General features: G+C 35.5%; 1 protein-coding gene across 2 annotated transcripts in view; it reads right to left on the bottom strand.

Moving 5' to 3' along the window:
- The window catches only part of OLA1 (Obg like ATPase 1), a 172,731-nt gene that overhangs the window by 54,476 nt on the left and 94,142 nt on the right, over nucleotides 1–24,113 (bottom strand). For both annotated transcript variants that reach the window (XM_082397731.1, XM_082397730.1), the window contains one exon: nucleotides 14,764–14,939. In XM_082397731.1, the coding sequence (XP_082253857.1) occupies nucleotides 14,764–14,939 (176 nt within the window). The remainder of the gene's footprint in view (nucleotides 1–14,763; nucleotides 14,940–24,113) is intronic.

Raw genomic sequence — 24,113 nt, 5'->3', positions numbered from 1 at the left:
TACATTGCTGATCAGTTTTCAAAAGCAGATGTACTAATTTACACTCCCATCAACACTGTCTGAGAATTCCATTTGCTTCACATTTCCTCCAACGCTCGGTACTATCAGCTTTCTTAATTTATGGTAAGTGTGTAGCATCTCATAGTCTGAATTTGCATTTCCCTAATGATTACTGGGGCATTTCATCTCTTATGAAGTACTTGTTCAAGTCCTTTGCCTATTTTTCTATTGGGCTGCCTTTTTCTTATTTATAGTTCTTTGCATATTCTGTAGACAAGTTCTTTATTAGATAATGCAAATATGTTCTTTCACTCTGTAGCTTACCTTTTCAAATTTTGTTTAGCAAAAGTCCTAATTTTAATGTAGCCCAATTTTAAAATCTTTTCCTTTACTGTTCTTTGTGTCGTGTTTAAAAAAATATTTGTCTATTCCAAGGTCATGAAAATATTCTATGTTATATTATAGATGTTTTATTCTATAAGAGTTTCACTTTTTACTCTTTGTAAACTTCACTTTTTGTGTATAGTGTGAGGTGGGTGAGAATTTGTTTTCTCTCCCACAAGGATATCCAACTGACCCAACACCTTTTCTTTCTTTTTTTTTTTGGCTGTGTCGGGTCTCAGTTGCAGCACGTGGGATCTTCGTTGAGGTGTGCGGGATCCTTTGCTGTGGCGCACGGGCTTCTCTCTAGTTGTGGCATGAAGGTTTTTCTTTCTCTACTTGTGGTGCTCGGGCTCCAGGGTGCACGGGCTCCGTAGTTGTGGCGCGCGGGCTCCAGAGCACATGGGCTTTGTAGTTTGTGGCACGTGGGCTCTCTCGTTGAGGCACACGAGCTTAGTTGCCCTGTGGCATGTGGCATCTTAGTTCCCCGACCAGGGATCGAACCCGCATCCTCTGCATTGGAAGGCGGATTCTTTACCACTGGACCACCAGGGAAGTCCCCCAGCATCATTTCTTGATAAAAGTATTCCTTTCTCCATTACTATGCAGTGCCATCTCTACCACAAATCAAAGTGTATTTGTGCCTGTATACCCATTCTGTTCCATTGGACAATTTGTCTATCCTTGCCTGTCTTAATCACTGCAGATTTATAATAGTCTTGATATAAGGTTCATGATTACCAAGTCCTCCATCTTTGTTCTTTGAGACTGTCTTGCTTATTTTGGGACCTCTGCATTTCCATGTAAAACTTAAGTTTGTCAATCTCTACAAAAAAAAAAAAATGATGGGGGCTTCCCTGGTGGCGCAGTGGTTGAGAATCTGCCTGCCAATGCAGGGGACACGGGTTCGAGCCCTGGTCTGGGAAGATCCCACGTGCCGCGGAGCGACTAAGCCCGTGAGCCACAATTGCTGAGCCTGTGCGTCTGGAGCCTGTGCTCCGCAACGGGAGAGGCCACGATAGTGAGAGGCCCGCGCACCGCGATGAAGAGTGGCCCCCACTTGCCGCAACTAGAGAAAGCTCTCACACAGAAACGAAGACCCAACACAGCCATAAATAAATAAATAAATAAATAAAATTTAAAAAAAAAAAAAAAATGATGGGATTTTGGGATCTCGCTGAATCTATAGATCAATTTTAGAGAGATATGACATCTTTAAAATATCGAGTCTTCCAATCAAAACATGGTATAACCTTCCATTTATTTATTTATTAATTTCTCTAAATAAATGTTTTATCGTTTTCTGCATAGAAATTTTAATATAACTTTCAATAGATTTACTCCTAGGTATCTGAATTTTTAAAATGCCACTACAACTGGCATCTTTTTAAAAAAATTTCCTTTAAGTTCTAGATTATGAAATACAAATCATTTTTTATGTTGACCTTGTATCCAACAACCCAGATGACTTCATACACTAATTCCAATGGTCTATATCCCAAATTCCGTCATGTTTTCTAAATACACAGCATGCTGTCTGTGAATAATGTCACTTTTATTTTATCTTATCTAATGTAAGAATTATATAAGACTGAATAGAAGCAGTGATAGTAAGCATGACTGGTTCTGTTCCCGATATGAGGAGGAAAGCTTTCAGTATTTCATCATTAAGTATAATTGCTTATGTAGGTTTTTTTGTAGATACCCTTTCTCAGATTAAGATTACCCTCTGTTCCTAGAGGTCTTTTTTTTTTAAATCATGAGTAATCAAATATTATCAAATCCTTTTCCCAACGTTTAAAGATGTATGATTTTTCTCCTTTATTCTGTACATTAATTTTTAATATCAACCTACTTTGCATTCCTAGAATTTTAGTCATATCATATTATCATTAATATTTATTACTGGATTCAGTTTGTTAATATTTTATTTAAGATTGTGCATTTATGTTCATGAAAGAGATTTGTCTTTAACTCTTCTTCCTTATATTGCATGGTTTGGGTATCAGGACTCTTCTGACCTCGTAAAACCAGTTGGCAAGTTTTCCCCCTTTTTCTATTCTCTGGAAGAATGTGTGTAAGACTTTAAATTGTATAGTGAAGTCACCTAGGCCAGGAGTTTTCTTCATAATAGGGTTTTAAATTATGAGTTCAGTTTCTTCAGTAGATACAGGACTAATGAGGTTTTTTAATTTCTCTTTACATTAGCTTTGTTAAGTAGTCTTTAAAGGTATTTGTTCATTTCAGATTTTTCAAATTACTGTCATAAGTTGTTTATAATATCCCCCTATTAGCATATTAATGTCTGTTGGATCTGTACTCCTCTTTCATTCCTGGTGCTAGTTTTGGGCTTCCTTTTTGCTCTTTCACCAGTCTTGCTAAGAATTTACCAGTCTTATTAGTGTTTTCAAAGAAGTGACTGTTGGCCTTTTTTGAGCCTCTTTATTACATGTTTCTTTCTTTTCTATTTTATTAATGTCTGCTCTCATCTTTATTGTTTTTTCCATTACTTTCTCTGGGTTCTTTTTCCAACTCCTTCAGATGGATACTTTGAGAACACTGATTCTACCCTTTCTTATTTTGCATATATACATTTGAGACTATAAATTTATAGAATTTGATTGTATACATCAGAAAAGAATAAAACAAATTTTGAAATATTGTATTTTCATTATCATAGGGTTAAAACATTTTATTTCCATTATGACTTCTTCCTTAAAACATAATATCTTTTAGAAGTGTACTGTTTAATTTCCAAACAGAAATTTTCTAGTAATCTTTTCATTATTGATTGCTGATTTTAATTCCATAGTGGTCAGATACATATTCTTTATGATTTCAATCATTTGAAATTTGTTCATTTGCTATATGGCTAATAGTACGGAAAATTTTGGTAAACGTTAAATTGGTACTTGATAAGAATGTACATTTGTGGTTGTTAGGTGCAGTATTCTATATGTCAACTGGGTCACACTCCTTAATCACATTGTTTAAATCTTCTATATTCTTACTAAAATTTTGTCGGCTTGTTCTATCAATTACTAAAAGAAGAATTAAAATATTCTATCATGACTGTAGATTTGGGTCTTTTTTAAAGAACTTTTTAGTTCTACCCGTTTTTGCTTTATATATTTTGAAGTTATGTTATTAGGCATATACAAACTTAAAATTATTTTATCTTCCTGGTAGATTGAACATTTAGCATTATGAAATGCTTCCTTATAACTCCTTTAAAGTCTACTCTGATATTACTATAATACAGTGGCTTTTTTTTTTGAGAGGGGTGGTATATATTTCTCCATCCTTTACTTCCAATTTTTCCATGTCTTCATATTTAAGATGTATCTTACAAGCAGCACAGAGGTGGGTTTTAAAAATCCAATCTGACATTCTCTGTCTTAACTAATTTTTAAAAAATTTATTGAGATGAAATTCACATAACCATAAAATTAACCATTTTAAAGTAACTTAGTACTAAGCCTTCATAATGTGATGTGACCACCACCTCTATCGACTTCTAAAACATTTCAGTCACTTTAAAGTAAAACCGTGTACTCATTAAGCAGTTTGTCCCCATTCTCCCCTCCCACTAGCTCCTGGCAACCACCAATCTTCAGTTCTGTCTCTATGAATTTACCTACTCTGCATATTTTACACATATGGAATCATACAATATATGTGACCTTTATGTCTGTGTTATTTCACTTAGCATAATATTTTCAAGGTTGATCCACATCTGGCATCTGCATTCATTCACTGTTTTAAGGCTGAATAATATTCATTGTATGTATATACCACAATTTGTTTATCTACTCAACCCCTGATGGACATTTGGGCTGCTTCTATCTTCTGGCTATTGTGAATAGCGCTGCTATAAACATGCATGTACACGTATTTGTTTGAGCACCAGTTTTCAATTCTTCTGGAAATATCAATCTGGGAGTGGAACTGCTGGGTCACATGGTAATTCTATGTTTAACTCTTTGAGAAACTGCCAAACTCTTTGCCTTTTAACTGGAGTATTATATAATTTTTAATTACGTCATTATCACCCCCATTGTGCTATTTTGTCATGTATTTTAACTGTACCTCTATACATTAAAGTCGTAAGACATTTTAATTTTGCTATGTTTTTACCTTTTATTTTGAAATAATTTCAAACTTAAAGAAAAACTACAATAATAGAGAATGTCTGTACACATAGATTCATTAAAGTATCATTTTGCCGTATTTGTTTTATCTTTTCTTTATATGTATGCATATACACAAGAAAATATAGGCATATTATTACATCTGTATATTGCCATACGTATTGCCAGAATTCAGTGATAGACTAGATATGAGAAATGATGGAAAGAGAATGTGTCAAAAACGATTAAGTTTTTGGTTTGCATAATCTAACAGACAGTGGTACAATTCACTGAGCTAAGAAACCCTCAAGAGAATCAGGTTTGAGGGAAGGAGTTTGATTTCAGATGTGCTAACTTTTGAGCTGTCTTTGAGAAACACATGAGATGTCAAGTCAGGAATTAAATATACTAGCCTGGAGTTCAGAGGACAGATGGGGTTAGAGATACAAATCTGGAAGCTATTTGTATTCAAATAGTAATTGTATCAATGGATACGGATGGCATCACATAGAAAGAGAATTGAGAGAAGAGATGAGAGCCTAAGACTCAACTTTAAGTAATGCCAATATTTAATAGCAAAGGTATAAGAAGATGAGCCTGCAAAAGAAACTGAGAAGTTGCTAGAGAAGTAGGAGGGAAATCAGGAGAATGTGGTCATGGAATCCAAGGGAAGAGTAGTTCAGGCAATGACCCAACAGTGTCCAATACTACTGACAAATCAAGATGACTGAAAATGTTCCTTGGATTTAACAATGCAAAAGCCACTAATGACCCTGGTGGAAACTGTTTGAGTTTAATGAGCAGATAAACCAGATAGATAGAACTGAGTTATTAGGAGGTAGAAAAAATAACTCTTTCAAGAGGTTTTAAAGAAGGAGAATAGGGAAAATATGGTAATTGAAGGATGAGAAGTGTGGTATTCAGGAAGAAGTGTTTTTTAAGATTAGAAAAGACATCTTTAAATAGTTGATGCAAACGGTCTAGTTTGAGAGGGACGAGTTGTATATACAAGAAAGAAGGAACTACTTGGTGACTGAAATACAACTTTGTGAATACATTAAAAACCACTGAATTATATATATTAAAAGGGTGAACTTAATGATATGTTAATTTACCTCAATAAAATCACTTAAAAGCAACAAAGGGAAAAAAAAAAACAAAGGATGACTAATAGTGTAAGATTTCTAGAAAGTTAGTAAGTGATAAGATTCAAAGAATTGGAATAACTAGCCATAGATAAGAGGAATGAACAGTAGGCTTTAGTTTTGGCTAGTGGAACATTAGAGAGAAAATGAGGGAATTCCTATGTCTGATGGTTTTTATTTTGATCTTTGAAATAGGAGGCAAGGTTGTCTGCTACGGGTAGGGATGGATGAAAGCAGGGAATGGACATAAATAAGAGGTTTGAGGAGAGTAGGGAAGCAGTTGCAGCAGAGAGCAGGAGAGCAACTAGGAAAGCTGGATATAGCTGAGGACCCACTTGAGGTTGCTAATAATGAGTTTATGGGGATACTAACATGTCCTATTTTTAATTTTCTCCATCTGTGTTCCATTGGCGACAGGCAAGGAGAAAGTGGACAGATAGAAATATCCAGGAAAGTATGCCTATAGCATATGCACCAAAACATCAGTTGTTATATGAGTTTATTCCCCTCAGGGTATATATAAATTGATGATTCTAAAGTAGTTTGGTCTCAAATGAGTCTAATCCTTGTGAGCCTTGCCCCAAACACAATACATTCTTTGTGTTATCATGCTAGTCTTAAACAGCTTTGCACTTCCTAATTGCTGTCTTCAAATAAATAATAGTGAGTACTGAGGACCTATAAGCCAGATACAGAAAGACAAAAACTGTATAGTTCCACTTTCATTAGGTACTTAGAATAGGCAAATCCATAGAGAAAGGAAGTAGAATAGATGTTACCAGGAGGTAACCAGGAGGAGGAGGAAATGGTATGTTATTATTTAAAGGACACAGAGTTTCAGTCTGGGATGGTGAAAAAGTTCCAGAAATGGATAGTGGTGATGAGCGTGCCACATTGTGAATGTACTTAATGCCACTAAATTGTACACTTAAAATTATTAAAGTGGTAAATTTTATTTTATGTATAGTTTTCCACAATAAAATGTTTTTTTTAAATAGTAAGAAGCTTCTGCTTTAGGCTATATCTCAAAGGATGACTAGGAAACAGGACTGAAGGGGCAGCAAAAGGGTAGAGTTGTAGTTAATGAGCTCATGTGAAACCAAAATGTTTAGTTCACTGTTAGGAGAGCTGAGAAAGTATAAGTCAGGCAAAGTCGGATCACAAAGAAATGTGTAAGCCATGGACTTTATGTTGGCAGTATCTTATAGGAAGATGGTGAGTTATCTTAATCAAGGGAATAACAGTGAGATCTGCAGTTTCTAATTGTGGAGAACAAAAGCAAGAATGGAGGTAAAGAAATCAGTTTAAGCATAAATGAGGCCCAAACTAAAGAAGTTTTTAAAATAAGGAGGAAGGAAGAGATACAAGGAATATTCAGGAGATAAAATCAACAGGATGGGATATAAATAGTACATGAGAGACAGGAGTCAAAGATACTGATACTCAGTTCAAACAATTTGGGTCCACTGAGTTGGAGACCACGAGACAGAGAGAATATGGGGAGAAAGGTGAATGAATGCAATTCAGTCTCATCAAGTACTTTTAGTATCTTGTTCTTTTAGAAACGATCTTTTTAAGTCATGTAAGACTAGTTCTGGAAAGATACATAAGAATCTAAAAAGGAGAAAAGGGTAAATGAGAAGACAGAAGTGGGTAGGAGAATTATGTTTTTACAGTATACTCTTTTTGAATCTTTTGATTTTAGTGAAAAACACGTTACATATTTAAATATTTTTAATGTTTTTTTTAAGTTATGTAAAAAATCAACTTTAAAAACTGCCATAAGAATAATGAGAAGAAATCTGCTAATAACCATATATTTGGTGGATGTTAATTATTTCATTCAGAGAGACTGAGAGGAAAAAAAGATCCTGGTTGCCTTATTTAGTTGTTTAATTAAGTAACTGTTAGTTCTATAAATATTTTTTTAAGTATGATGATTTCCAAATACTTGATCAATACAAAATAAAATTTTCCTTAAAGCTTTCTACCTTCATTTTCCAAATTTTGTTTTTCCAAATACAATGTATACACACTTTAAAATCAACCTTGAACTTGATGCCTTGTTATGGCTTGAAGTGTCCTCCAAAAAGACAGGCTGAAGTCCTAATCCCTCAGAGTAGGACCTTAGCTGGGAATTAGCTAAAGATGCCTATCTGGAGTAGGGTGGGCCCTTAATCCGATTACGACTAGTATCCTTATAAGAAGAGGGAAATCTGGACAGAGGGAAGGTAGCCATGAGAAGATGGAGGCAGAGATTGGAGTTATGCTGCCACATACCAAGGAATGCCTGGGGCTACCAGGAGCTGAAGAATCAAGAAACGATTCTCCCCTAGAGGCTTCAGAGGGAGCACGGCCCTGCCAGCACCTTGATTTCAGACTTCTAGCCTCCAGAACTGTGAAAGAATAAATTTCTATTATTTTAAGCCATCTAGTTTGTGATACTTGTTATGGCAGCCCTAGGAAACTAATACACCTAGCTAATAATACCAATAGTAAATGTTTATCCCACTCTTGCCTTCTTTAGTGCCTCTGTTTTAACACAACAGCAAGACCCACTTTATAAAAGGTATCTTTATGACAGAATATATGAACATTATACTCAGGAAGATTGTTTTAGCATTAAAAAGTTGGCTCATGTTTTATGCTAGAGTATATCTAATTCACGTTTTTCCTGCTTACTTACATAAAAATACATAACAAGCAAATCTAGCAAATGGAAACTTCATAGGAAGAGAGGCTTGAGTGTTAAATTTCTGAAAGATTACCCAGAAAATAAAGACACATTTGAACAAGTATTAAGGAATAATTAGTAAATACCTAGTGAACAAAATACCTATTTTTCTTATAACTTCCAAGTAGCTTTTATAGCCTAGGATCTGCATCTAATTAAAGTCCCTGATTCTGTTAGTCAAGATTACAAACATAAACTGAAGAAAAGAAGACAATCACATTTTATACCTTTAGACCATTTGTTAGAGAATACAAGAAAACAGTAAAAACAGACAACTCCCCTACAAGAACTAGTTGGTACCAGAATCACATAGATAACCTCTCTGTATTAGGAAAACTAAAGATAAATCAGAAACAGGGAATATAAAACACCACCAAATTAAACTTGTGATCCTAAAGAACAACCAAAAATAAATAGAACGATTAGGATAAAAAGTTTAGATGTACACTGGATGAAGAAATGTTAGCAGAGACTGTTGGTGCCCTGCCCCTATGCCCTTTGCCCTCACAGATCTGGTACATGCTGAATGGCTTCTTACTGTAAGCATGTGCAACTGCCTAAGCACCGTGCGCAGACCAGACAGGCATCAGGTGCCAGGCAGGTAGTTAACACTCCGAGGAGCAGCCCATAATCAACGACTGATGGAAATTAGTTAATAATTAATTACCCCAGCTTCCTCATCCTTCCAGTAGAAAAACTACAAGACACTTTCTACACTGTTTTCTAGAGACCCCTGGAAGGGCTGATCCCCTTCTGCTCAGGGTTTTCCGCCTGCTCATATACATAACTTTGTATTGGTTTCCTTCCCTTCCTGGTCTTAATTCCCCACTCCCTGATGTGTGCCTCCTGAGTTAACTCCCAAGAAGACTACCTGCACTCTAATTCTTGCTTCAAGGTCTACTTCTGAGGAAACACAACCAAACTTTAGATTAAAAGGCAAAGAGTTTGAGATATGACTCAAAATGGCTTTGTAACTCAAAATGTCAGTGTTAAGAAAACACATAAGGAGCTTCTTCTTAATCTTCATAAATTACATTGCCTATCCAAATTTTTAGGCTAGTGAAGATGAAATTGATCCTAAAGTCTATGATTTCTCATGTGTGCATCTATTCCAGCTTCACATCTCCTACCACATTCCTTTTCCAATCTTGGACAGAAACTTCAAAACCCAAAACTTCAACACTTCTCTAGTGCAAAGCTAAAATTATAGTTTGATGAATACAGGTCAGAAACAGCTAAGGACAATATATATGCATTTACCTATTTTTTTGGAGGCCACCTAAAGGAAATAATTTCCTTAGACCTTTTTTTTCTTAAAAAAATTAATAATACATTGCTATGAAAAAAAGTCAAGTAACAGAGCGGTATAGAGGGGAAATAGTCAAAGTGCCCACCCCAATCACTCACTCTCTCACAGCCACTAGTCCCTTTCCAAACACTTTACCGTTAAAAACCTTTTTTAGTTTCCAAATGTTTACTGTTAAAACATAACAACTGAGCATATTTCCATACCTCTTTTGATGCACTTATAAAAATACAGCTATCATTTTTTACATAAACCGGATTATACTATAAATGTTGTTTGTAACTTACTTTTTTTAAGGCAAAAGTAGTTATAATGTAAAAATATTCACTAATAAATAAACTACTTAAAATAACTCATCCTAAAATGTCTTTCCCTGCTTAACATTGGTCTTTATCCCCACGAACTGTCAGATTGTTATATTATGATATCAAGCAAATTGTTGGTAAAATTCTATCGAGGAGACCTCCATTTTCAATACTAATGAACTAAGTGATTCAGAGTAACTGCGCCTATAAAGACAACAATAAAGCAGGTCTAAATAGAGAAAATATCTTCTTAATAGTACCAAGGACCTAAAAAGGTAGTGAGGCATTACTAGACCAAGAAAAGGGTAGGGGAAGGCCTAAGACTCTTCTACCCTGGGGTGGAGGGTAGAGGGCTGGTGGCTGCTCTAAAGCAGTGATCCTCAAACTCTGTGTAGCGTGCACAACAGGAGAGCCTGTTAAAACACGTCCCCAGAGATTCTGATTTAGTAGCTCTGTAGCTTGCATTTCTAAGAAGCTCCCAGGTGAGGGTGATGCTGCTGGTGTGAGGACCACACTTTAATTGTGCCTGATCTAGACTAGAGACTGGGACAGCAGGGGATGAGGAAAGTATAGAAATGATGTAAGGAACACACATAAGACCATAGAATCCATGGGATATTAACCCCTCATTCCATCTTCCCTTCTCACCTTCACCTCAGCAGGTTTGGGATCCCACTGCTGCTCTTGGCCACTTTTACCTAGACTCATCTGCCGATCCTCAGGAAAGAGCTAAGACGCCAAAGCTCTTTGATTTATGACAGAGGAGGCACCTCACTGGAGTAGGAAAGGACAGTCTTTTTTTTTCTTTTTTTTTTTTTAATTTATTTTATTTATTTTTATTTTTGGCTGCATTGGGTCTTTGTTGCTGCGCACGGGCTTTCTCTAGTTGCAGCGAGCGGGGGCTACTCTTCGTTGTGGTGCGCGGGTTTCTCATTGCGGTGGCTTCTCTTGCTGCAGAGCATGGGCTCTAGGTGTGCAGGCTTCAACAGCTGTGGTGTGCGGGCTCAGTAATTGTGGTTTGTGGGCTTTAGAGCGTAGGCTCAGTAGTTGTGGTGCACGGGCTTAGTTGCTCCGCGGCATGTGGGATCTTCCCGGACAAGGGCTCGAACCCATGTCCCCCGCATTGGCAGGCGGATTCTTAACCACTGTGCCACCAGGGAAGCCCAGGACAGTCTTTTTTTTAAAATGGTGCTGGAACAACAGGCTTCCATATGGGGGAAAAAAATCAAATTGGTTGCCTGCCTTAAACTACTTACAAAAAATAAATTCCAGGTGGGTTAATGAGCTAAGTGTGAAAGATAAAACAATAATGCTTTTAGAATACAAGAGATTATCTTGATGACCTTAAGGTAGGAAAGTTTCTTAAACAAGACAGGAAAACACTAACCTTAAAATTAACACCTGTTCATCAAAAGATACTATTAAAAAGATTAAAAATAAAAGCCACAGGGCTTCCCTGGTGGCGCAGTGGTTGAGAATCTGCCTGCCAATGCAGGGCACACGGGTTCGAGCCCTGGTCTGGGAAGATCCCACATGCCACGGAGCAACTGGGCCCGTGAGCCACAATTACTGAGCCTGCGCGTCTGGAGCCTGTGCTCCGCAACAAGAGAGGCCGCGATAGTGAGAGGCCCGCGCACCGCGATGAAGAGTGGCCCCCGCTTGCCGCAACTAGAGAAGGCCCTCGTGCAGAAACGAAGACCCAACACAGCCATAAATAAATTAATTTAAAAATAAATAAATAAGAGCCACAGAATGGGAGAACATATTTGCAATCCATTCAAAGCAAATGACTAATATCCAAAATATATAAGTAACTTTCACAAATTATTGAGAAAAAGACACTGATCCAATAGAAAATGAGCAAAATAATTAGAACAAGCACTTCACAAAAGAGGAAATCCTAAAGGGCCAATCGATATTTTAAAAGGTCTCTAATCTTACATAACTAGAGAACTGCAAATGAGAACCATAACCAAATATCATTACACAGCTATCAAACTGCAAAAATGAAAAAATCTGATAATACCAAGTAATGACAACACGATAAACTCTCACAGACTAGGAAAACAGTGTTATCTAGTAAAGTCGAAGATATACATATACTACTGACTTCTATAATAAATATAAGCCTTAGACTACCCTTACGTGCATCAGGATGTAAAAGAATGTTCACAGTTGCATTGCTCATGATTATAAAAAACTTTGAGGGAAAATTCAAATGCCCACTGACAGTAGAACAGATCTTAAAATTCTGGTATTTTTTTTCAGTAAAATATTTTACATTAAGAAAAACAAATGAATTAAAGATAAATGCAACATAAGTGAACTGTACAAAATAATGCTGAATGAAAATGCTCATATAAATAGATACATGATACCATTTATATAAAGTTTACACTCAGGAAAATAATTCTTATCATTGCAGGTGGCACATACACCGATAAGGATATTATTATAAATTTCAGGATTATGGTTAGCTGTGGGAAGACAGAAAGTTTTAAGACTGGTAAGTGATGGAGATATTTTGGGGTGCTAAACAATATTCTATTTCTTGACCTGCAAGTAGGTTTTACTCCCGTTTGTTTCACAACTGTTTGTTAAACTATACATATGAGGTTAATGCATCTTTTGGGACATATTTTACAATTTTTAAAAGCATTAAAAAAAAAAACCCAACATATTGGCCCTGTAGTTGGACTAATATGGTTGAAAAACTTGATCTACAATTTACTAAGTATGAAATCTTGAGCAATTCACAAACCTCTTGAAACTTGGCCTTCCTCAGTTTTAACATGGAGATAATAATATATACCTTGCATGTTGTGAGATTTAAATAACGTATATAAAAAGTGTCCAACAGTGCCTGGCTCAATAAATAGAAATATAAGATGTTCCTAAACTGAAGGATTCTGTATTGTAAAGATGTTAATTCTTTCCAAATTGCGTTACAGACCCAACCAGAGTCCTATTTTTGCTAACAACAAACTGAAAAAAAATTTCTAAAAAGCCATCTATTTTACCATACTTACCAGTATTGGCTTTGCTACAAGATAATCTATAGCATGAATTCACAATAGGGGTAATATTACTCCCAGAGGGGCTAAAATTGGTTCTTGGGGGTGAAAAAACTTCGTTATTAAAATGTTTTGTGGCCCTCCAAAGCTCATCTATCCAACAAATTCTTACTTGTTAGTATTTAATTTCTCTCATTAGGGAGAAATTTAATTAATTGAAATTTAATTCAATTTTTTTCCTTAGGGACAGTGATAATTAAAAAAAAAAGGTTGAGAAACACGAATCTATAATTTATTCTGAAGCAGCTGAATCTAATATGAGGAAAGAAAATTAGACACAAATAATCACAGTTTTTGGAAATAAGAAGGAGTAATAACAGTCAGCATTCTAGTTTTCTTTGAGAAGAAAGGCCAGGAAATGGTAGCCCAAGAATTTCAGAAGAAAGTGATGCCTCTTTTCCCCATTTAAGGAAAAGCAGTATCAACAAATTTATTTTGAAGACAGTTAATGCTTCTGAAATATACATGGATGTCAGTAAGTTTCAATTAACTAAAGGATGACTGCATAAGGCTTTACTCTAATCAGAAACCATGCTGTTTGGGGCAAAGGAATTGCCTTCAATCCTAATATCTGTCTCATGATGTTTTCCCCCTTTACAGAAAGGGATATCTTTCATACCCACATGTGAAATCCCCTTTTCCATCCTAAATCTTGTACAATTTCCTCAGACAAATCGCTCTCCTTTCTCCATTCTATTTGAATAGGGAAAAAGTGAAATAACTATGATGTTAAGAAAAGTAAAATGACTTGGGCTCACTCCAGACTCTCAAGGAAATCAGTAGCACAACACAGGTCTCCCTGTTCCAAGACCAGGCACTTTCAACCATAATTTATTGGTAGTGTGACTATGTTTAGAGGTTGATTCTGTCATTGATTTCTTCCTATTAGAGTTCCCTAATCAAAGGTGTGTTTTCCAAACTTATTAAAAATAAATGAGAAAGCAAAAAGATAATCAGTTTCCAAAAATGAGAAAATAAAAAATAAACATATTAAAAACACATGAAAGTTAAAAAGAAAGAAATCTCTTCCTATAACAAAAAAACATAAAAAGCAAGAACAGTTTATGGAAGATGTTAATTAATGAGAAAATATATAATTAAGGCTGCTTTTTTAAGGTAAAAGACAATTTGATGATACGTAAACTAAAAGCTTCAAAACAGATTTTGAAACATTTCCTACAATATTACTAATAATTATTCACTACAATGTGATAGAAAACACATTTGAATATTAAAGACAATGACATGTGTTTTCACTCCATAAAAGATTAAAATTATCTGTCTACTTTAATAGTGCATTCATTCGGTCAATCGCTGTGGAAGACCAATTCCTTATGTAAATCACTTCTTCAAATCCACAAAACTCATATTCAGTCCTTTATCTAAATCCAGTAAGTTTTCATCATAAAACCCCACATCTCCAACACCAAAACTTGAGGATATACAGAGTAACCATAAAATACTCAATATTACTGCTATATATGGTTTCCTAAGAACACCTTAAACAGCCTGTCACCACGATCCTTTGCTGCCAAGAGAAAACAAGGTTTCTCAACAATTTTTTAACAGAAATGATCCTTGAATTCTAAAATTCCATAACAATATTAGTTATTATATGTGCTTTATTTTAAAAATTTAATCAAGGAAAATGAACTCAAATATCTAAAGAAGCTGTAGATTTTACTTACATATTCAGGTTTTAGTTTTTTATCTCCTCCTCTCACAGCCACTTTTTCTAGTTTATCTATAATGGGCCCAATCATTTCCTCATCTTTAAGCTGAAGCTCTTCATGTATAATTTCTATATCTCGAATAGGATCTACACTTCCTTCAACATGCGTGATATCATCATCTTCAAAAGCACCTAAAATAAATTAAAGGGAAGCAATTCAATAAACAAATAACACAGAAGGTCATTATTAGAGTGAGTCAAGATTCTTAGAAGGTTAGCAATTTATTCAAGTTATTCTGAATTCTTACAAGTAGGACAGAGTATTTTTTTTTCCTATTTAGTACTATTTAGGGCACTAGCGGCAAAATAGTAATTCAAGAGCCTCAACATTTCAAAAACTGATTGAAATAAATAAAATTATGATCTTTAAAGAAAGAAGATTATGCTCCAGAACTACTGGTATTTTCAGGTTTGGTACATTAAAAGATACTGTATTCCAGGCATGAGAGCCTGAAGTTCTAAACTGCACTATTAGGGTTTCCAAGGGAAACTGGATTTGGGGCGGGGGGGTGGTGAAATCATCTGGCAGACCTCTTCCCTGCTTCAATCTACTTTATCACTGTGGTTCTGACGGTGATTAGATAATGAACCACTCAGACACACAATTTACACAGCAGCTAATTTCATTGGCCTGATTTGAGGGTATGGTTTTTAGGGGACTATCAAAGAAGCAGATGAAGGTGCATTCGTCATATATGAGTGACAACCATTCACACTATCTGTACAAAATGGTGCTGGCCCTTATTAGAAACACATGCTATTATCACATATTTAAAGTGCAGTTGAAGCCATAATTTCAAATTGCCAACTGGAAACATAAGGGTAAAACAACCAGACATTACTCAAGCATGTGTACTGACTTTATGCCCTTTTGAAGACATAATGTGGCAACATAATTCAACTGGGATTTACTCAAATTATCAGATAACAGTATCACAAAAATGAACAAATACTAAGAAATATTATAAACAGAAAGCAATGATATACCCACAAAACAATAAACACATTTATAAACAAGTTAATTTAATTAAAATTACCAATTAGATTATATTCGCAAAATGAGATGCTTTCAAACATACAGTATCAATTATTTTAGATAGAGGTATCATAGGAATCATGAAAGACAGTTTGATTGAGTTTGATAAGAGAAAAACAGTGACTACAGCTCATTATTACTTACAAAAAAACCAAGATAATCTCATTACAGGTTGCAAAGTTTTTAAATATAATTCCCCAGAATTAAAAATAATTAATCTGTTCATATCTTAACGTGGAAATATTCAGTAATAATTTTTAAAGTAAATTATTACAATTAAATATAACTATTTAAAATAATACTTAAGTATTCTTGGCAAACAATCGATGTTATATAGTACCTGATTCATACGAACAAAATTAGTAAGAAATGAGGAGGTACATTATATCTTACTAGTAAACACACCAGACAATGGTTTAGGTAAATTTTCTGAATACCTGAAAAGTATGAAAAAAGTTTCCCTGGAAGCACAATACTATTCACTTCTTATCATGATGAGGCAACTTACACAAATAGCACAATAAAACAGGAAAACTGAAAATAAAAGTTAGTTTCCTGGCACTCAGATCAACAAAGGAAACATGGTCAGTTCAGTTATAGAAATAAAAAACTTTTTATGACACCTAGAATGAAAAATTTCTTATATAGTCATCTTGATGGAGGGGCTAATGAGTAATGAAAAATTTCTTATATAGTCATCTTGATGTAGGGGCTAAATGAGTAACTATAGTGATGTCCTCAACAACATCCCTACAGTAAATGCATCAGCAGATTTTAAATGGCAATTTCTTAATTTCAGCCCTCATTTTTTAATTTATTTTTTAAAATTAATTTATTTATTTTTGGCTGTGTTGGGTCTTCGTTGCTCTTCATGGGCTTCCTCTAGTTGTGGTGAGCGGGGGCTACTCTTCGTTGTGGTGCACGGGCTTCTCATTGCAGTGGCTTCTCTTGTTGCAAAGCACGGGCTCTAGGAGCACAGGCTTCAGCAGTCGCAGTACGTGTGCTCAGTAGTTGTGGCACACGGGCTTAGTTGCTCTGCGGCATGTGGGATCTTCCCGGACCAGGGCTCGAACCCGTGTCCCCTGCACTGGCAGGTGGATTCTTTTTTTTTTTTAACATCTTTTAACATCTTTATTGGAGTATAATTGCTTTACAATGGTATGTTAGTTTCTGCTGTATAACAAAGAAACTTTAACAGCCCTGCTGGTCATAAAATCTTAGACAAATCACTGAACCTCTAAGGATCTCATTATCATACCTTTAAAATGAAGGTATTTCTACCTTTCAGAGGATGGGTATGATTAAATTGGATAATATATGTAAAGTGCTTAACAGAGAACTCTTTCAGTAACTGGGGCATATACTATTGTTTTTATGATGTAGGAATTAGTAATTTAGGAGAAACTCCATAGTAATATACTCAAACATTAATTTTGAATATCATTTCATGTCACTCAATTCACCTTGGAACAGTTTATAATAAACTTTGTGAGTTTACAGGGTTTTCCCCCACTAATTCTTAGTAGTTCACCACAACATTTTTACCCTAGTCCATGGCAAAAGTTATTTATTTCAACTTCACATTAACTAAAACAATTAGTACCATAAATGTTACAATTATTATCACAATTCCCTTTTGGGGGAAATACTTTACTGATAAAGAAGATGACTAGAGTCATCTTGAAGACTATATCATACTGAATTGCTTGATGAGAAAGTTATTTCTGTTTCAATTCTCATTTAGTCCTTCTGACTATGTCAAGGAGAAAATGTTGGTTTGATGCCGTTGATCTTTAATGTTTAACATTTATAAATTTATAAATGTTGATAACTTTTTATCAACAGAACAGGCCTCAGCCTCAGAGCTTCTAAAGGCTAAAAAATTAAATATGTAGTTTTCATTGTTTTTATTTTCATTATCTTCAATTTTGGCAATTTCCCACTTACATTAGTGAAAACATTTCCTATTTAAATAAATTAAGTCAAAAATGTGAGATCACAATTTTTTTTTCTGTAAAATCAAGAAATGTCTGAAAATATTAACTATGGTCATTTTGGTGGTGGGATGTCATCTGATTTTTAAAAACTTTTTTGGTACTATTCCGTATAAAACAGGATAATGTGATAGAGCATGTGTGTGCTGGGGGGAGGGGGTGGCATTGCTAGGCAAACTTTTTTTTTTCATCTTTATTGGACTATGATTGCTTTACAATGTTGTGTTAGTTTCTGCTGTACAACAAAGTGAATCAGCTATATGTATACATATATCCCCATATCCCCTCCCTCTTGCATCTCCCTCCCTCCCACCCTCCCTATCCCACCCCTCTAGGTGGTCACAAAGCACCGAGCTGATCTCCCTGTGCTATGCAGCAGCTTCCCACTAGCTATCTATTTTACATTTGGTAATGTATATATGTCCATGCTACGCTCTCACTTCATCCCAGCTTCCCCTTCCCCACCGTGTCCTCAAGTCGTTCTCTACGTCTGTGTCTTTATTCCTGCCCTGCCATTAGGTTCATCAGTACCTTTTTTTTAGATTCCATATATATATGTGTTAGCATACGGTATTTGTTTTTCTCTTTCTGACTTACCTCACTCTGTATGACAGACTCTAGGTCCATCCACCTCATTACAAATAATTCAATTTTGTTCCTTTTTATGGCTGAGTAATATTCCATTGTATATATGTGCCACGTCTTATCCATTCATTTGTTGATGGACATTTAAGTTGCTTCCATGTCCTAGCTATTATAAATAGTGCTGCAATGAACACTGTAGTACATGACTCTTTTTGAATCATGGTTTTCTCAGGGTATATGCCCAGTAGTGGGATTGCTGGGTCATATGGTCGTTCTATTTTTAGTTTTTTAAGGAACCTCCATACTGTTCTCCATAGTGGCTGTATCAATTTACATTTGCTGGGCAATACTTGTACTAAGATAGTCAGAGAAGCCTCTCTGAGGAGACGGTATTGGAGCTGAGACTAGAATGGCCAGAATGAGGGAGTAATGAGAAGACCTGAAGGAAGAGAGTTCTAAGAAGTAGAAATAAGGTCAGTGTGGGTGAACCACAGCAGAGAATAGTAAATAAAGTTTAAGTTGGAGAAGTAAAGCAGTTCACAAACATTTGTAAGCCATGGGTGTTTGGATTTTATTCTAGCTATAATGGGAAGCCATTGATTAGGGAGCTTTAAATAAAGGGAAAGTAGGATGATGATATATGATTTATGACTTAAAGAAGCCACTTTGGTTACTCTCAAAAGAACAGACTCTAAGGGAGGGGACAAGAGTGATGTCAGAAAGACTAAGTTAGGGGGTAGTTGCAGTGGTGCAGATGAGTGGTAACCTGACATAAAATTGCTGCTGTAGAGAAGATGAGAAATGTTTGTAATGGGAATATATGATAGAATGGACTAGATGTAGTTTGGAAGGTCATGACTGGAGATACAAAATTGGGAATTATCAGATGTGTTTAAAGTTATGGGTCTGGATGACATCATACAGAGAGAGCACTCAAAAACTCAGGTGTCTGATAGGGAAGGATTTGGCAAAAGAGACTACGAAGTGGTGACAAAGTCAGTGAAAAACAAGGAGTATGCTCTTCCAGGAGTAGGGGAAAGAAAATGTTTCAAGAAGAAAGGAGTATTCTCCTTTCTCCTAGAGAAAGATGATCATTGCTTCTGGCAAAGAGTAGTTCTTTGAGAAATATTTTATAATAGTTATATCCCTTTCTATTAGAGTCTATTTCTTCTATATGCCAGAGATGAGAATACTATGACTCAAGGATGTAAACATGGACCTGTTCTCTTATTTCTTATAACTGAAGAGTACGAAAGAGCTAAATTTTAGCATTGCTAAGCTCATTCAGGTTTTGAAAATATTCCTCTCTATATATACTCTGACTGGATTAATTACACAAGGTAAAACACCGTAAGATTTCTCAGTCTTTGAAAGAGATTCTATCTGTCAAGAAGGTGGCCCACTTAGAAATCATAGCCACTTTCAAAGTTTCACATTCTAAGTATGCTGGCATAAACAAACACTGAAACAAAAATTGACCAACTGCAAGTTGGTCAACCAACTGGTACAGAACCATTAATTTCTTCTGTATTACTTCAGTTCTTTTTCTTTCTTTCAAACTAAATATAGTATTCTATTTAAAACAGTATATACATTAATGATCACATTTTAATAAAATTGTTTCTCTCTTTTAATAACACAGACCAAATGCTAATAAAAATAATTCCTAGGCAAGGAGCTATTGAGTAATTTTTAAATCTTCTTCTGTATCAGTTTTGTCTTGCTTAAACTTTTTATAATGAACATGCATTGTTCATAAAAACAAGTCATTATTAAAAGTCATTCTTTTTTAAACACAATAATCAAGTTTAACTTGTAGAAAAATTTACACAAATTTTAGTTAAAATTTTGGTTTTGCAGTGACTAGCAACAGGGAGAAAACCACTATAACCATGAAAAGTATTTTATATCTGTACATTTCTTTATATACATATAAAAAGGGTGACTGAAAATAATACTAACTATAGTAAAGTCTCATTATTAAACAATGTGTTATAAGAGAAATTTAACCATAAGCTAGGCTCAGACTGGATTCCATCACAAAGATTTTTCACCCAGCAATCCTGCAATGTTTCCTTTCCCAACAAAGCACCTTTTTCAAACCTTCTTGACTTCTCTCACATTTCCGATGTTTTCCTCTTCTCTCCTGCTACCCAGTATATGACCTAATCTTTCTCACTTCACAGAGAAAATTCATGTCACCTTGGAATACCAAACCCCCTTTTTGTTTTTACCCAATCTTTCCTTCTTTCCAGCAGTAAAATGGAAAGCATTACCTTCTACTATTTATGTCCACTCTCTACTATCTCTGCTCTGGATCTTATCCGCTTCCAAGGAAGTTTGCTCCACAGACTGTTCTTTGTATTTCCTGAGACCTCAATCTATTATGCCTCTCTCTCTCCTATATTTGTAACACCACCATTTCCATCAATACTTTCCCATCAATATTTAAGTAGGCTTAAGATTCTATATTAAATCAGTCAAGTCAGTCACCCTCAGACATCAATTCCCTTTCCAGCCAAACTTCTTGCCTCCAAGCCATTCCTGCTCTCGCCACTTCTTTACCTCCTATACAAAACTTAACCCACAACAGTTTGTAATGTGCCCCCACCACGCTATCAGAAATCGATCTCAAAAAGAACACCAATGATTTGGCTTCATGATGCTAAATCAAACAGCCATTCTTCAGGAATCTTGAATCACCTCTCAGTAGCATCTAACTTCAGAGCACTGACGAAGTCTCTTTCATTGCTTCTTTTCAACTGCATTCTCCTCATTTTCTTCTATTTTCTCTGGCCATTTCTTCTCAGGCTATTCCTTTCCTTGCTCTAACCACCGCATAAATGTTGATATCTCTCTTAGCTCTCTCTCTTAACCCTCTATTACACACTCGTTAACAGAATTTCCAGCCCCAAACTCGCTTGATTGACTCCAGTATACTTTGAGGTAACAGCAAATAAAATGAACAAAAAATATATTTTTAGTTATTAAATAAATCATTTCTATTATAAAATGTGTTCACTAAGTGAATACAAAATGTCAATGCTCATATTAAAGCTGTGACTTTTAAAATTTGTGTACCTCTTTACTGAGAGCCAGTCAAAATACAGACTTGGTGAGATACATTTGACTATCCGCGTGGTCCTGAACACTCTGCATCATATTTATTTCTTGGTATGATTTGGCGGAAATTAGTTGGTTATTTTCAATTATAAATGGACTGAAGATTGACCAACTTACTCATTAATTAATTCATTCAAATCCTATCTTATTCCATAAAGATTTGAGTAAGATAGATAGATCCATACTTTTAGGATGCTTAATCTAACTGGGAAAGACTTCAGAAGTAAAAATATACTTCGAAAATTCAGCACTTCAGTAAACTGCTTTGCTACATTACTACTTAAATTTGGGCTATATTCAGCTTTCAGAAACAAAGCATCCCTAGTTATACAGAAATAGATTTTAAAACACGTGATGTATTTAAGTGTACAGGCTTCACAGCGGTACTTTATAAACTACCTGTCATGGAAAACTTGATATCCCAAATTGCACGTCTAGAGTTTAGTTGGAAATAAGAGGGTATGTGGTCAAGATGGGCCTATTTTACTTAAGTTCTTTCCATCCTCTACCACTATACAATGCAGAGATAAGGAATTCCTTGGTATATAAATCAATGCATAAACTGTCACCTCCTCAACATATGCAAACCACAATATGCCTTGCTAAGTTTAAGTTCCCCACTTAAAGAAAGCTTGCTTATACATCTAACAATGTGCGAAGTCTTAAGAATTAAAAACAAAAATCAAAATAAGAGGACCTTAGTCGTAATAATTAGACAATTGGTTGGGAAAACAAATCTAAGCAAATAAAAAAGGAGAACAATACTCACTAGCAAGGACCTTAAATATAGGTTCAATTAATAATAACTAATCATCAAGGCCTTTAAATACAGAAATTTGGTATAGGTAAAGAAGATAAAGAAAGGCATGACAAGTAACAGGAAAAAGCATCAGATAAAAAAATGAAGGTTGAAATAAAGAAGGCTTACTGGAAAGCTGACTATAGTGAGATGCTGTATTGAGGAGTGGTAGGAGACAAAAACTTATACATCCAGTAGGGTAAAGAATAGGGAAGTCCAAATAGCAAGGTAAGTCTGGATTTCATCTGCTAGTCAATAGGGAGGCAACATTGGTTTTTATGTTATTGAGTAACAAACAAAAAGTGGCATTTTAGAAAGACTAACCAGAAGTAGGGAACCGGCTAAAAGAGAATTGCTGTACTCCAAATATGGTGATAAAGAAGTACACTAGAATACTGATGGGAGATTTGAAGGCAGGATGCATAGTGCGACTTTATCAAAGAAAACAATGTCAACTACATAAAAGCAATGAGAAAGAGAGAGAGAGACAGAGACAGAGAGAGGTGGGGGGGAGATATCATGACAAGGTTTCAAGTCAAAAGATCTTTATTTGCATCTAAGGTAACATCGGTACATGTAAGATTTAAGAGCCTGAATCAAGTATGGAAGCAAAAGGTATTATATAACCAAAGACTCTAGAAATATCCACAAATCAATCAATGTGATATACCACATCAACAAGTTGAAGAATAAAAACCATATTATCATCTCAATAGATGCAGAAAAAGCTTTAGACAAAATTCAACACTGATTTATGATAAAAACTCTCCGGAAAGTGGACATAGAGGGAAACTACCTCAACATAATAAAAGCCATATATGACAAACCCACAGCAAACATCATTCTCAGTGGTGAAAACCTGAAAGGCATTCCCTTTAAGATCAGGAACAAGACAAGGATGTGCACTTTCGCCACTATTATTCAACATAGTATTGGAAGTCCTAGCCACAGCAATCAGAGAAGAAAAAGAAATAAAAGGATTACAAACTGGAAAAGAAGAAGTAAAACGGGCACTGTTTGCCGATGACATGATACTATACATAGAAAATCCTAAAGATGCCACCAGAAAACTACTAGAACTAATCAATGAATTTGGTAAGGTTGCAGGATACACAGAAATCTCTTGCATTCCTATATGCTAACAATGAAAGATCAGAAAGAGAAATCAAGGAAACAATCCCATTTACCATCGCATCAAAAAGAATAAAATACCTAGGAATAAACCTACCTAAGGGGGTAAAAGACCTATACAGTAAGTCCCCTACATATGAACCTTCAAGTTGCAAACTTTCAAAGATGCAAACATGCGTTCGGATAAGGAGTCGAAAGAGGTCTTCAGCAACTTAGTGACCCTCAGCAAGAAGCTGGAGCTAGATCTGAAAGAGCACGACTTCACTGAACTCCTTGCTGTGCAACATGAGGAGCTTACTAATGAAGACCTGATGGAATTGGAGGCCCACAGAAAGGACAAAGAGAGACAAGAGGAAGAAGTAAATGATGAACTGAAGAGATTCACGAAGCAGGAAATGGCAAGGGGATTTTCTTTATTTGAGGAGGCACTGTTAGTTTTTGAGGCACAGGACCCAAACGTAGAATGGTACACGAAGGTTGCAGCAGCCATTAAGAATGCAATCCGGTGCTACCATGTCATCTATGACAGGAAAAAAAGAGATATTACCCAGACATCATTGGATCATTTTTTCAAGAGGGTAGATAGAATTGAAGCCAGCAAGGAACCAGAATCCATGCCATCAATGTCAGGCATGAGT

Source organism: Balaenoptera borealis (genome assembly GCF_965194805.1).
Source record: "Balaenoptera borealis genome assembly, chromosome: 6".
NCBI lineage: Eukaryota > Metazoa > Chordata > Mammalia > Artiodactyla > Balaenopteridae > Balaenoptera > Balaenoptera borealis.
The sequence above is the reverse complement of the archived record's forward strand: the minus strand, read 5'-3'. Positions and strand labels throughout refer to the sequence as shown.